The following is a 14079-nucleotide window of genomic DNA, read 5'->3' on the forward strand; positions in this document are numbered from 1 at the left end:
GTCCCACATCAGGAAAAAAGTTCCTAAAAGGTATGTTTTGGGAAGTAGTGATACTAAAACATCCATTAAGAGCATCATAAAGGAGAGATCAAGCAGAAGTTCAAAATCTAAGAGGAAAGGAATTAAGTGAATGAATCAGAAGAGGTAACATGAAATTAATTTATTTTAAAGCACTTATAGACTTCATCTATGAAAAATGCCATGGGGTTTTTCTCCAACTATTTTTAATAAAGATGAAGCTGGTGATGGGAACTAAAAGTTATCAGTTCTTTATTTGTGAGTATTAGATTAATTAAAAATGTGTTAAATTAGCAAAAGGTATTATAAATGAAAATATGTTTCTCCATCCATATTTAAAACCATATAAATTAGATATGGCTCATCAGACCTTCAGATGTAGTTGTTAGAATTGTTTTTCTTGATCTGTTTTTTTTTATTAAGTTGTTTAGTACAGTTAAAACTGTCAGTGAATAAAAATAATTGACACATGCCATTTATGACTGCCTTGATGGGAATCTATAGTTCAGTTTTATATGACTGCAGTTCTATGTATACATTCTCTCAAAAACTATTAAAAATAGTAAATAAAAAAATTATTTTAAAAATTTTTATAAAAATGTCACCAAGCCTACAGATGGGACTCTAAAAGACAACATATGTTGTTCGAGTTTGATTTAATTTTCATTAATTTTTTGCTTTCATAATGAGGTTGTAACTCACGGGCAGTACTATTGCAGTTCTTTGTATTACTGAAGTGCTAAAAGCTCAAGCTTGTTGGTGGCCTTCGAGTATGTTTGTTTATATGCACACATAAATGGGTTGGACATGTGAATGTATCTTTCCCCTCTCGTTCTAGTTGGACTGATCCAGAGGTTTCTTGTACTTCAGATTTACATACCCATGGGACAGGACTTCTCCACTGAATTGCTGTAAGATATACTGAACTTCTTTCAGTGTTTTACATATATTAGACATTTGATCAATTAAAGCAATACGAACAGTCATTAATTATAAGTGGCAGTTTTTGCATTAAAGAGCAGTGACTTATCAAGTTGACATGAAGTAATTAAACTAATTTAATCATATTTCTTAGATAGTGCTATAGTCTGGCATTTCCCTAGGGGAAAGAAGCAAATTTTATCTGTTTAAGAAAATAACAAAGGATTATGAATTTGGTAATAAATAGTATATAACTTGAAGAAATAAATAATTCAAAAGTTTGAGATTTTGGTTCAAATAAGGAGAAATGTGATGTTTTGTGCTCTCTGCTATTCAGAACTATGTTTGGTTCTCATTTTAATGTTGTTTAGTTTAGAAATATTGGTCCTATCTGTTTACGTATAGATGGGTTGGAATGTATTGTTTTAAATGACCTTTCTATAAACAGATTGTTTAGTAAAAATGAGAATATACAACTTTTACTCAGTTGTACTATTATCTGAGATAATTCTGAAAATGAAAACATTTGATTTGTAAACTTAAAATTGAATATAGTTTAAGATTTAATTAATACAGGGTGGGGCAAAAGTAGGTTTATAGTTGTTCATATGGAAAATAATACAATAATTAAATAAATAATAATGCAAGAATAAACTCTGTTTCACATACTCACAGCTATAAACCTATGTTTGCCCCACCCTGTAAATATGTACACTTTTGTTACAGCATTACATTTAAGGTATACTATTTTCTTTTCTTTCTTTTTTTTTTCCCCTCACCTGAGGATATTTTTCCACTTATTATCAGATAGAGTGGGAGGGAGGGGAAGGAGAGAGAATGACAGAGAGAAACTTCGATGTGATAGAGCCACATCAGTTGGTTGCCTTGCAAGATCCGACCAGGGCCTCGGACGAACCGCAACTGAGGTACCGGCCCTTGACCGGAATCAAACCCGCAACTCAATAGTCCGTGGGCCGACATTCCAACCACTGAGAAATTGGCCAGGGGTCTTTTGTTTTGTAATTAATAACTGTCCAAGGTTTCTTAAAAAGCATAGGCTTATATTTTTTTTGCTGGGATAAATGACTTTTCCTATTATTGCAGGTAATTTTGTACTAGTTACACTGATACAAACCAAGAGAAAGGAGAAGCTTCCTTAATAAAATGGAAATAACAAAAATTTGAGGATATTCATTTTCTTTGTTTATGTGAATTGAAATATTAACAATTTGTGCAGATGTTGGTAAAATATAAATTTTAACTAATAACATACAATATTGTTTTCTTGACTGACAAAGGGTGGATGGAACAATTTGTACCTTTGTTTTGTTCAACTCTAAACCTCAGTGAACGTCTAAGATTTTCTATTATTGTCTGCCTTGGTTACCAAGATTCTTTAAAATAGTTCTCATAGTAATAGAACCAAAACATTATTTGATGCTCTTAAATATCTTTTTCTGTTTCTGCAGAAAGAGCATTTTTAAGACTAACGGCGTTCTACTTGAACAGAGAGTTCCATGTAAAGCTTTATTTTTAGTGTAAGGGAAATGATTTCTTACCAAGTGGAAGAAGACGAATTATATTGTTAAGTTTGTTAAGTTTCTTGCATGGGAATCCAGCTCGGCACCTCTTACTCTCCTGATCTCTACCTCTTATACTTTGAGATTCTTCAGAAGCAGTGGCGGGGCACTGGTGGGTGGCCTTTCAATAAAAGCTGTGCGAGACACTTGGCCGAACCTTTGGCTATGAGCACTCTTTTTCTATAACAAATTAAGCTTTATTTGTGCCTCCAAACACTTGAATTTATCACCTTAGCCTAAGCAAGATACTGTTTTAACTAATTTAATAATAATTAAAGCTTTAATTTCTAAGAAATTCATAGGTATCTTAGGCTTTCCTTAGTCCCAGCAAAAGAACAACTTTTATAAGTAAGCCTGACTTGTTAGCCTTTTGTTAATACTGTTGGCCTGTTAAAGGATGGGAAAACATTTTCAGAGTTGATGGGATTAGGGGTTAGGTTTTGAATGCAGTTGACTATAATCATAGATTCTTGTGTTCTCTTATCCACATGAACATTTAGATTTTCCAAATGATTTTCATTTTAGCAAAATAAATATCTTATAAGACACAGGTCAAAATTATTAAATAACATAGGGAAGACATTCTCTCTCCTGACATTGTGAATTTATTAAATTATAGGAAGATATATTATCTCCGCATTTGAATTTGTTGCTAATAGATAATCAAAATATTTTACTGTGTTAGGAAGTAATGACAGAGACCATGTTTTTACAAGGAAGAAAGTAGAATAATGAGTATAGTTTGTCTTTCTAACTACAGCTTTTTTCCCCTCTAATATGAAAGGACTTTTAGCACCTTTTGTGTTTTACCGTATTTCTAGCAGCATACCTCCAGGCCATTTTAAATAATACATTTCTCCCACAAGCGTGGAAAGTCACACAGCCGAAAGATAACTGGCTTCTAAAATTTTCCATTGTCAGAGTGGGAGAGGCATTTTGTTTTACAAAGAAATTTTCACGCATCAAGAGATTTTCATAAGTGGAGTCTTGCCAGCTGGTTTATTAATTTGATAATAATTTCTCCAACACCTTCCTGTGTCTCATGCACACTGGATGAGGTCATGCGTCTGTGCATTAGTCGATGTCTCAGTACCAGCAATAGTGCTGCTTGAGAAATCAGTCAACGAATTATTGAGTTTCTGTTATTGTCAGGCAGTGTGTTAGGCTTGGGGGAGTCAATGTACATTGAATCTGTACACTTCTGCCCACCCGTACTGAATCCTCCTTGTCCCAAACCACCATCACATTCCCCGTGATCTGCTGTTAGAGAATTCCAGTGGATTTCCCAGATTCTTCTCTTGCCCTTTATCAATCTCGTCTCCACATTACAGCTAGAGTGAGCGTTCTAAAAACAACTGTAATTTCCATTGTACTGAAAATAAATGCCCAAATCTTCTAGTAGCTCACCTCTCCCTTATCTCATACCATTTGTCAGCTATGCTAGCTCCTTTCCATCCACACTGGCTTGTCCTTCCTCACATACCAGTGAGGTCTTTTCTTAGGGTCTCATGTGCAAGTGGTTTAAATCATTTCTTTGCCCGGCTGGTGTAGCTCGGTTGTAGTGTCGTACTGTGCATTGAAAGGTTGCCAGTTCAGTTCTGATTCCCTGTCAGGGCTTGTACCTGGATTGCAGATTCAATCCCAGTTGGGGGTTCATAGGATCAATGTTTCTGTCTCTCCCTTCTCTCCCTCCCTCCCTCTCTCTCTCTAAGCATGACCTCAGATGAGGATTAAAAAGAAAACTTATTTTTTTGCGTTGGCTACTCCTACTCAGCCTTCTCATTACAGCTGTGTTCCATTCTTCAAAGAGGTTTTCTTTGATTCCCTAACTAAATGAGTTCCGTCTCCCATGTTCTTTTCTAACACCCTGCTCTTTTCCTTTATTACAACTGTATCAGTTTATACTTACATTTTTACTTCCTTATCTGTCTTTTTTAGTAGACTTTGAGTTCCATGAGGACCAGGACCCTGCATAATATCTCAGTCCCGAACAATGCCTCGCACCGAGGCTCTGAAATCTGGCTGAGTGGGCAGGAGTTGACTAATGGACTGAAATGAATAAGCAGGGCCCAGTTTCTGTCCTCATGTAGTTTACTCTGAGGGTGAAAGATCATTTGAAAGCCAATGTAAATACATCTCAATAAATGATGATGACGTAACATGTTCCTATGGGGACAAGTGTGAAGTATGAGGTAGAAGTAAGCGTATGGGCTTGCAACTGGACAGATCTAGTGTCAAATCCTGCTTTGTCCCTTTAGAACTTTGGGCAGATTACTTAACTCACCTTAATTGTGGGATAAGAGTAATAATACCTACCTCAGAAGTGTCGGAATTAAGAAGTACAAATTGGTTGTTAGACTGATGAATCTCAAAGGGAAGGGGGGAGGAAGGGCAGGATGAGATAAACCAAAGAACTTCTGTGTGTATATGCATAACCAGTGATCACTAATAGTGTGGGGAAGGCAGGAGGGGGACGGGATTGGGTAGGAGGGGGTCAATGGGGTAAAAAGGGGGCGATGTCTGTAATACATTCAACAATAAAGATGAGTTTCTTAAAGAATTCAGTGGGTATAATGGCTAACATTTATTAAGCATTTACTAGATACTGAGCTTTGCTCTACCAGGGGTAGGGAACCTTTTTTCTGCCAAGGGCCATTTGGATATTTATAACATTATTCAGGGCCATACAAAATTAACTTAAAAATTAGCCTGCTATCTTTGGTCAGGTTAATTTGGTCAGGTGTTTGATGTTAGCTGGTTTTGATTTCACAGACCTATGCGCCCAAGGCCCAGATGTTCCCCACCCCTGGGGGGGGGGGGCACTTTAATTGTTTTATTTCAATTAATCTTTAAAATATGTAATGATAATTATTGCCTCTGTTTCACCATTGGGAAACTGAAAGGTCAAGGAATTTGCCAGAGATTATAGACCTACTTACTAACTCTTCAAATTTGTAGTTTAAATCTTGATCTTAGCCAAAAGGCTGAGAAGTGGTAGTGTAGTATAAATCTCGAACCTGTGCTCTGTCCCACCATGCCTTGCTGCCATACTTGTAAACATTATTATTTTCAACAGTGCATAGGTATAGGTGTAGTAGGTATAGTTTATTGGAAACTTGGTACAGGATGAAGGTGCTAAGGCTTCTGCACTTTTAGGTGCTCCTCATAATACATTGTTACCATTCAAGTTCCAGCAAGGAAAGGTCTTTCATTGGAGATGTTCCTATTTCTATCTTGACCCTTCTAAGGAAAAATAAATGCCTGAGAGTTAAAGGAATAATTTTACCCATATCTTTTTTGTTTTAGTACTTTGCGTCTCAGATGTAACAATACTCACATTACACTTGAGAGCTAAGAATCAACTTTACTTATTCTCTATTGATTGTTTACTTTGGTTCATACCAAGGCCTTTTTTCTAAAAATTATATTCAAAATCTTGCACCTGTGGTGAAGGTGCTTTTAGAGCGTAATAACCTGACCAGCAATTATGCAAACACATTACATTTTGCATGTAGAGCCAGCACTGTATTAACACTTAATATCTCTAGCAATACCAGAATGGAATTCTCTCATAGTCCTCTCTTTCAGTGTCAACCCACAAAAGAAAATCCCCTCCCTGCTTTTCACAAATAAACCTATGTTTTGATTTGCTTATTTCTTAGTGTTAGTTGCAATTTTCATTTATTTCCATTTCATTGTAGCGTACCTTTGTCTCACTGTTTGACCTGAAGACAAATGATTCAATAAACAGATTTTTAAGAATTCTTGCATTGTGTGGTCTCTTCCTACTACATCGTCATGGCAATGGGAAGCCACAGCTCCCCTGTGTGGGCTGGTAGGTGTTTCAGAGCCTGGGGGTAGACATCTGGTGCACAGGAGGAGCTCAGTGAACCAGAGCTCTTGGAAAGGAACCAACTCTATCTTGCAATAGAAATCCATTTTGCTAAATTTGATACTGCCAATCATACTAAGTGACTTTGACTATTATAGTTTTTGACAGGAATTAGATTCATTTTACTGAATATTGGTGGTCTGCATTAATACCTTTCTCTATCCTTATTTTGTCCTAATCTTGGTGACTTTTGAGATTTTGTGATGTTCATGCCTCTAGAGAATTGACATTATTTTTCTCATTTTTACTAATTCATCCAGTGCTTTTTCAATATATGGGATGAACATACTATGAAAGCCAATGGTGGGCATCATGTGCTATTGGAGAGGTTGGGATCCCTAGCCTGTGGACTCAAGGGAATATTATTACCAAAAGGTTTCACATGTTGAACTCTTCGCTGTTTGGAGTACTACTTGCATTTGAAATCTGATGAGGTAAATTCTTAAAAGAGAGAGAGAGAGACCCCTAAACGGGTCCCTAGGGAACAGACTGACAAACCTCAGAGGGATGAGGGGTAGCAGAGGTGGAAAGAGATTAAACCAAAGAATTTATATACATATATGCACAACCAAAGGACACAGACATTAGGTTGGGGAAAGCAGGAGGGGGTGGGAGCAGGGAGTAGGGGGTCAATGGGGGAAGAAAGGGAGACATCTGTAATACTTTCAACAACAAAAATTAAATAAAAGGGTCCCTAGTCCTTACAAATATTAACTGATTCTTTGTGATCTCTTCATTGCAGTATTTTGAATTTGCAGTATATCTGAATAGAGTTTAATGAGTTTAACCTAGAATTCAGTCTAGAATTTATGTTGCTCATTCCAGTTTTTGTTTCATCCTTTTGCTCTGTCCCCTAGTTACGCCTTTGGGCCAGGCACTTAAATTCTGTCTCAGTTTCCTCTTCAGTAAATGGTAATATGACCTTTTTCTTTGTTTTAATTTTAATTGCTAGAATTAATTGGTGATATTAGGTTTTTTTCTAAGAAATTTTGGGAGGTTTAGATTTTTGTGGATCTCAGAGCAGGGTTTTTTTTCCCATTTCTGTAAAATAGAAAATTGAAACATATCTATCCTACAAAAGTAAGCTTTAGTGTTCAGGTAATTTACTGAAAGTTAGTTACTCTTACATCACCTTTTCTGCATTATTACTAGTGAGTTAGACAAAGGTTAGAAGTGAAATTTTTAAAAGTTTCAGGATCTTCTACCCTATTGAAGTCTTCTATTATCCCTTCTTTGGTGATGTTGGAGACAGAAGACGCCTTTGAAATTGTAAACTGAGCAAAGTGAGTATGACCTCACAGCCGCAGGCCTGTTCTCTTCACGGCCTCAGTCTCCTTCGGCCACTTTACAGCCACCCGCGTTGAGAGAACACCTAAATTTGATATCTTTGGGTCAGAATGACATTGGTGAGAGTTTTTGAGATTGTGTCCATTTAACCAAGCACAGCTCTTCCTGTGGAAAATTTACTTCACTTTTTGTCATTTTGATACCTTCCTTTGAAGAAAATAGTTGTTGCTCTGTAGCTCTGAAATTATTTATAAAAAAAAGATGGTATCTAAGTGCAAAGTATTATATTATCCAATGAAATCATTTGTCACTGTGAATACATCTCTAAACTATGTGTTTAGAACTGAGTGAAAGTAGCCAGTGGTTGCTCTTTTTTAAAGTAGAAGTATTATATACTAAAGCGGTAATGACATTGCAAGTTTCATTAGCATTTTGAATGCATTTCATGCCTAATTCCGACTTCTATTTTTTCTTTTTAAAATCATCAGTATTTAAGTCTCATTATTTTAATTATATCCAATTAAATGTACTTGCATAATCAGTATATTTTGTTACATGCATTAGTAAGAAGCACTTTAATATGGCTTGCACGCTGACTTTCATAATATATTAAAGTTGCATGCCTTAAAATAGGTTTTATGTGGAAGTTTTAGATAACACATGTGGTCATATATAAACTAGATATTCTTTATCTATTAAAGAAATGTTCTTTGAGAAAGCTTTTCTTCCTTGTTCTTCAGTTTATTTTATTTTTCTAAATTATTTTAAAAGTACTCTTTAGATAACCTTGATAATGTTTAAAGCTAAAATAAAATGCTAGCAAAAGGAAAATTGCACATATGGAAATATTTGGAAGTGTTCTGACTCTGTAAAATTGTAATAGAAGGCCATACATTTGTTAAGCACTGTGCAGTTAAATGATTGCCATATATATTATCAGGACACAAGTCAGGGTCCTGTAATGGGTTGGATGACAGGCCTGGGAGTCAGTGACTCTGCCATGTATTAGCTTGATGACCCTGGGCATGTTGCTGAACTCTGTGTGTCAGCCTCCCCTGTACCATGGGGAAGATATTTATAAGTATTTATTGAGTAATTATGAGGATTAAATTGGATAATACAAAGTAGTAACTATACAATAAATATTAATTTATAAATTTTACATTCACTATCAAACACCTCCCTAGGCCCAAGTGTGACTAGGCTACTTTGCTTACCAGAGAGAATGATGTTTTTAGGTGCACTAAACATTTCTGCCCCTAGGAGAGGAATTGCTATTCAATGCAATGCCTAAACCCAGAAAAACAGGGTGTCTATGGCCAGTAGGATATGTCACCCCAGCTAATACCTTAATCCATTCCTTCATTCCTAATTCAACCTCATCAAACCCTGAGCCCAGAAGCCATTATAGGGCAAAAAGGGAAGTCGGACTCCTCATAGCAGGAGTCACAGCTGCAATGACCAATGGGGGCCTTATAATGCCGTAACAGCAAAAATACGTAACCACCACCATGGAAAGGTTGGAGGTCTAGTATCCAGCTGAGGATGTGATCGATCCTGGTTCGAAAGGACGCCTGGAGGATTCCGGAGCCCGCAGTTGCCCCCTAGGAGGGATCCTTCACAGACCTCCTGGATTTCAGCATCAAATAAAAGGTCTGAGCCGGCAGGAGATCACATCCACACTGCAAGGCCAATGTAGAGCAAAATGACTTTATTGCATGCACCTGGGTGCAGAAAGACTGAACTGAAAAAGGGTCAGCCTCGAATAACAGGTGGGGTGTAGGTTATATGCTCTACTTTTAGGTTCCCGCAGTTCCCGCTGACGTATTCTGCATGGCCCATTGTCCATTTTGCAGTTGGACTGGTCTGGTAGCTCGCCCTGCATCTGCTGGGTGATTCATTGTCTTGCGGATAATCCAGATAATCTTTGTCCATACTCAACAGAAGGCTGAGCAAAGGTCATGCAAGCAACACAATTTTTCACAGTTTCTGCCTTTTGCAAGCTTTTATCTTTACCCTTTGAAACGTTACTAACCCTTTCAACATGTAGCTCACTATTTATTGTCAGGAGAAATGTTTCCTCTAGTTTGGATCTTCTTCTCTCTCACTGTATTTTATTTTTATTCTGGCAGTTAATTATTTTAATTATTCAAAATAAGAATAAGTTTAAATATCTACAAAAATATATATAATATAATATGTATGTTACAGGACCTATATAGTCCCCATTATAAAATTTGTGATAATTTAAGATATCTTCATTAATGGAGCATTATAGAACTATTTAATGTGGAGGGAAAATTCCTAGTTAGCAATTAAAATATATCATGGTGCTTTATGCAGTCATTTAGCTTTGAATAAGTTGGCCAGTAACAAATATAAGAGGAAGCTCTCTATGGGGAGGGCTGTTATTTCTAGCATTCTTGATTTTTGTAATTTGTTTTATAAATTGTAGAATTTCTTGGATGTACAAACATTTTATAATATTTGAACACAGAACTGATTTTGGTGGAATGAAATATATGTAGTAAATCACTAATACATCTTAAAGTAGCACTTATACATAAGTCTGTTGTGACATGTATCACATAATGGTCTTATATTCATGTATTTCCACCGCCATCTCTTCTTTTTTTTTTTTTTTTTTAGTATATATACAATGTTTATTGAAAAATGCCAATTTGGCTTGTGTGGTCCAACCATGGTCTCCAGGTTAAAGTTGTATAGTGAATGTTTTATTTTTTTCTTTCCTTTTTTTTTTTATCCTCACCCAAGGACATTTTTGCATTTATCTTCAGATAGAGCAGGAGAAATGGAGGGAAGAAGAGAGAGAGAGAAACATTGATGTGAGAGAGACACATTGACTGGTCGCCAGCCATACAACCCCAACCAGGGCCGGGAACAAACTGCAACCGAGGTACGTGCCCGTAGCAGGAACCGAACCTGGGACTTGCTGGTATGCGGGCCAACGCTCTAACCACTGAGCCAAACCAGCCAGGGTGTCCACCGCCATCTCTTTACCCTAGCTAGACCAGGAGATCTTCAGGGGTCAGTGCATTTGGATCCTGATGAGGCTGTCACTGACTTTTGAATTTCTAAACTCCATTTGTACAAGATGTCGCTCAGATGTTACAGGAGGCAGCAGCAGAGTCGGTTGGATTTTAGGTTGTTTACAGAGACCTAACATAGTAGCTGGCACATAGCACATGATCGGTAAATATTCCTTTTCTTCTTTCATCAGTTTCTAATCACTTGTTTTGTTAGACTCCTTTAAGTCAGTTTCAGTCTGTGGAGTACTGTATTCCTTTGCAGGAAGAAGTGCAGATATGGGTGGTTTAAAATTGGTAACATGGCAGTGCTCACATTTAGAATTTCCACTCATAGAAATGAAGTTTTGGAGCTAGCTGGAAAGAACGTTTGAAATGATCTAATCTATTGGTGTTTTATATAGTCCTGAGTCACTTCTGTTACTTCAAACATATCAGTCCCTCCTCCCTTTTTTCAATCTTATATACATTTTGGGATTAAAAGATTTATATGTTTTATACGAACAGAGGATGTCCCTCAAAAGGTTGAAATTCACTGATTTGGTTCAACCTTCTTTTTAAAACTAGGAGTAATACATAGTCAAATAAAGCTGGTATTGCAGATTTCAACTACATTTAAGTTTTCTGTTGCCAGGAACTCTAACACCTGTTTTTACTGAAACGATCAGTGTAAGTTTTAGATTTTAGTCTTAGGCAGCCTAGGTCTATGGAAAAAAAATATCAGATTTGCTGCAGCTCAAGCTTCTTCATTCATTATATATTAGCATAAATAACTCTTAACTGACCCTAACATAAAATATTTTTATTTTCCAATGCAAAAAAATTTAGCAAAAGTGCCACTGTTTTACATTGTTGCAAATCTCTTTAGTATCTAGCTACACAGAAGACAGGTGCATTCTCATATCTGCTTCCATATTCAATCTCTTGTAATATAATACATCATGCCACCTCTGGAAAATTCCATTGTACACTTATGAGAGAATGGGGCGAAAACGATAAATAACATCTTAATGTTGTACTGAAATTAATTTTGACCTCACAGAGCCCCTGCAAGGGTGTTGGAGACCCTCGAGGATATCAAACCACCCTTTGAAAACTGCTATTCTAAAGTATATTCTGAAAGCAAATGCATGCCATCCTCATGTCGTGCATTTTCCTGGAGTGTCGCTTTCTGTTAATCCATGTTATAAATTAGGTAACTTTATTAGCCAGGCTAACCTGCTGTAAGAGGTAATCCTCAAATCTCAGTGGCTTAGCCCTGGCCGGTTTGGCTCAGCGGTTAGAGCGTCGGCCTGCGGTCCGGAGAGACCCGGGTTCGGTTCCCGCTAAGGGCATGTACCTCGGTTGCAGTTTGTCCCCGGCCCTGGTCGGTTGTGCGGGTGGCAGCCACTCGATGTGTCCCTTTCACGTCGATGTTTCTCTCTCTCTCTCTGTTCCTCTCTCTCCCTCCCACTCTACCTGAACAAAAAATGGGAAAATGTCCTCGGGTGAGGATAAAAAAAAAAAAAAAAAAAAAATCTCAGTGGCTTAACACAGTAAATGTTCATGTCTTAAACATATCACAATCCAGTGCAGATCAGTGGTATGGCTCTGTCCCCCACAGTCATTTAGGGTCCTATGCTCCTTCCTTCTTTCGGCTAAGCCTTGGAGTCCTGTGCTGGATTCTGCATATCTGGTCAGCAGGCAAAGGAAGAGAGAGCCCGGAGAATCACGTGGGGAGGATGTCTGGGATCACATTTCTCTGGCCATAACTCATATAGCATCCATAACAGCATGGAGTTTGGGAAATGTAGTTTGGCTATTTGGCCAGAAGGAAACAACAGAGTTTGGCTAAGACAAACCATCTTCTACCAGAATAATCAACTATGTTTCTAATAAACAAGTTAAAATAAAACTTTATGATTTGTTGTCAGTTTTTTTTGCACTTAGGAAACTTAAGAGGTACACAGTACAAGACAGAGATACCTTGTGCTTTGAGAAAAGTTGTGGGAAGTGCAATTTAAATATTTTTAACTTTATTTTGAAATAATTTCAAACTTAAAAGTTGCAAAAATAGTATAAAGAACCACGGTACAGTTTTTAAAGTCAGGACATTCAACATCGATGCAACACTATCATCTATGGTATACACCTACTGTCCTTTGTAGAAATTATGGTTTTGGTCTAGGATTACATTTTGCATTTGATTTTCATGTGTCTTTAGTTTCCACTAATTTGGAATCATTTCTCAGCCTTTCTCATTAATGACATTTCTGAAAAGTACAGGCTACTTATTTTGTAGAATACCCCTTAATTGAATGCGTCTGATATTTTCCTTATTAGATTCAGGTTATATGTTTTTGGCAGAAATAGTATGAAAGAGATGTTGTGTCCTCAGTGCATTTTATCAGGAGGCACATGATGTCAGTATGTTCTGTGATATTAACTTTGATCACTTGGTTAAAGTGATATCTTCACGTTTTCTTATGGTTAAGGTACTGTTTTTGTCTTTCAAGTTATTACGTCATTTCTGGGAATGTACTTTGGTAGTGTAAATATCTCGGTCTCCATCAAGCTTATATTTACTAGTTTAGCACAATAAGTTTGCCCAAACCAGTTTTTACTCTAATGGTTGCAAAATAGAGTGCATTTTAGAGTTGTTTACTAATTATACATGTAAGAAACAAGTGTGCTAGACATTTACTTGTTGGTTCTAGCATCTTTTGCCACATTTTTCTCTTCCTAAAATGATCTCCTACTGCCTAATGGCAGCCTGTGTATTTCTAGTAAAATTGATCACAATATAGTCCCTGGTGTGGGCTTTGATTGATAGATCCATTAGCACATTCCTTCCATTTAGCCACATTTATCCTTTTAGGAGTGGCAATCTGAGCTTCTCTGGCCCAGTCTGACTGTGTGGGATGCTGCACTGAAGTGCTGTTTCCATCTGGCCCCCGTCCTGTGACCCTGAGGATTAAGCTGACCCAGGTGGCAGAAGGGAACAAATAGAAAGAAATTGGGTCATTGATGACTGTTTTGAGCTGTTAAGTCATTCGACCCTGAAGCCTGTCCTACTTCCATAGTTTCTAATTATGTGAGCTAATGAACTCCATTTATTAAGTGAGCTTAATTGAGTTGGGCTTTCTGTTAACTTTTGACATAGAGAAACTAACTGAAATTCCTGGTAACAAATAAAATACCTGATATTTTTTACCTGATATTTTTTAAATGGTAAGAATGATATATGTGTAAAACTTTTTCAGTACCCAACAAAAAGAAATGGGTGTAAGGGTTTTTTGTTTGTCTTCTCACCAGCTTGGTACCAGCCCCCTGGCACAGGCTGCTAAGGAAGGTT

The 14079-nt window shown here is 37.0% G+C and overlaps 1 protein-coding gene across 2 annotated transcripts in view; it reads left to right on the plus strand.

Annotated features, from left to right (window-relative positions):
* CFAP20DC (CFAP20 domain containing) overlaps window positions 1-14079 on the plus strand; it is a 258264-nt gene that overhangs the window by 12705 nt on the left and 231480 nt on the right. For both annotated transcript variants that reach the window (XM_036267094.1, XM_036267095.1), the window contains exon 4: window positions 857-929. In XM_036267094.1, coding sequence (XP_036122987.1) covers window positions 857-929 — 73 coding nt within the window. The remainder of the gene's footprint in view (window positions 1-856; window positions 930-14079) is intronic.

The sequence above is a fragment of the Molossus molossus genome, unplaced genomic scaffold (genome assembly GCF_014108415.1).
Source record: "Molossus molossus isolate mMolMol1 unplaced genomic scaffold, mMolMol1.p scaffold_m16_p_18, whole genome shotgun sequence".
NCBI classification, from domain to species: Eukaryota; Metazoa; Chordata; class Mammalia; order Chiroptera; family Molossidae; genus Molossus; species Molossus molossus.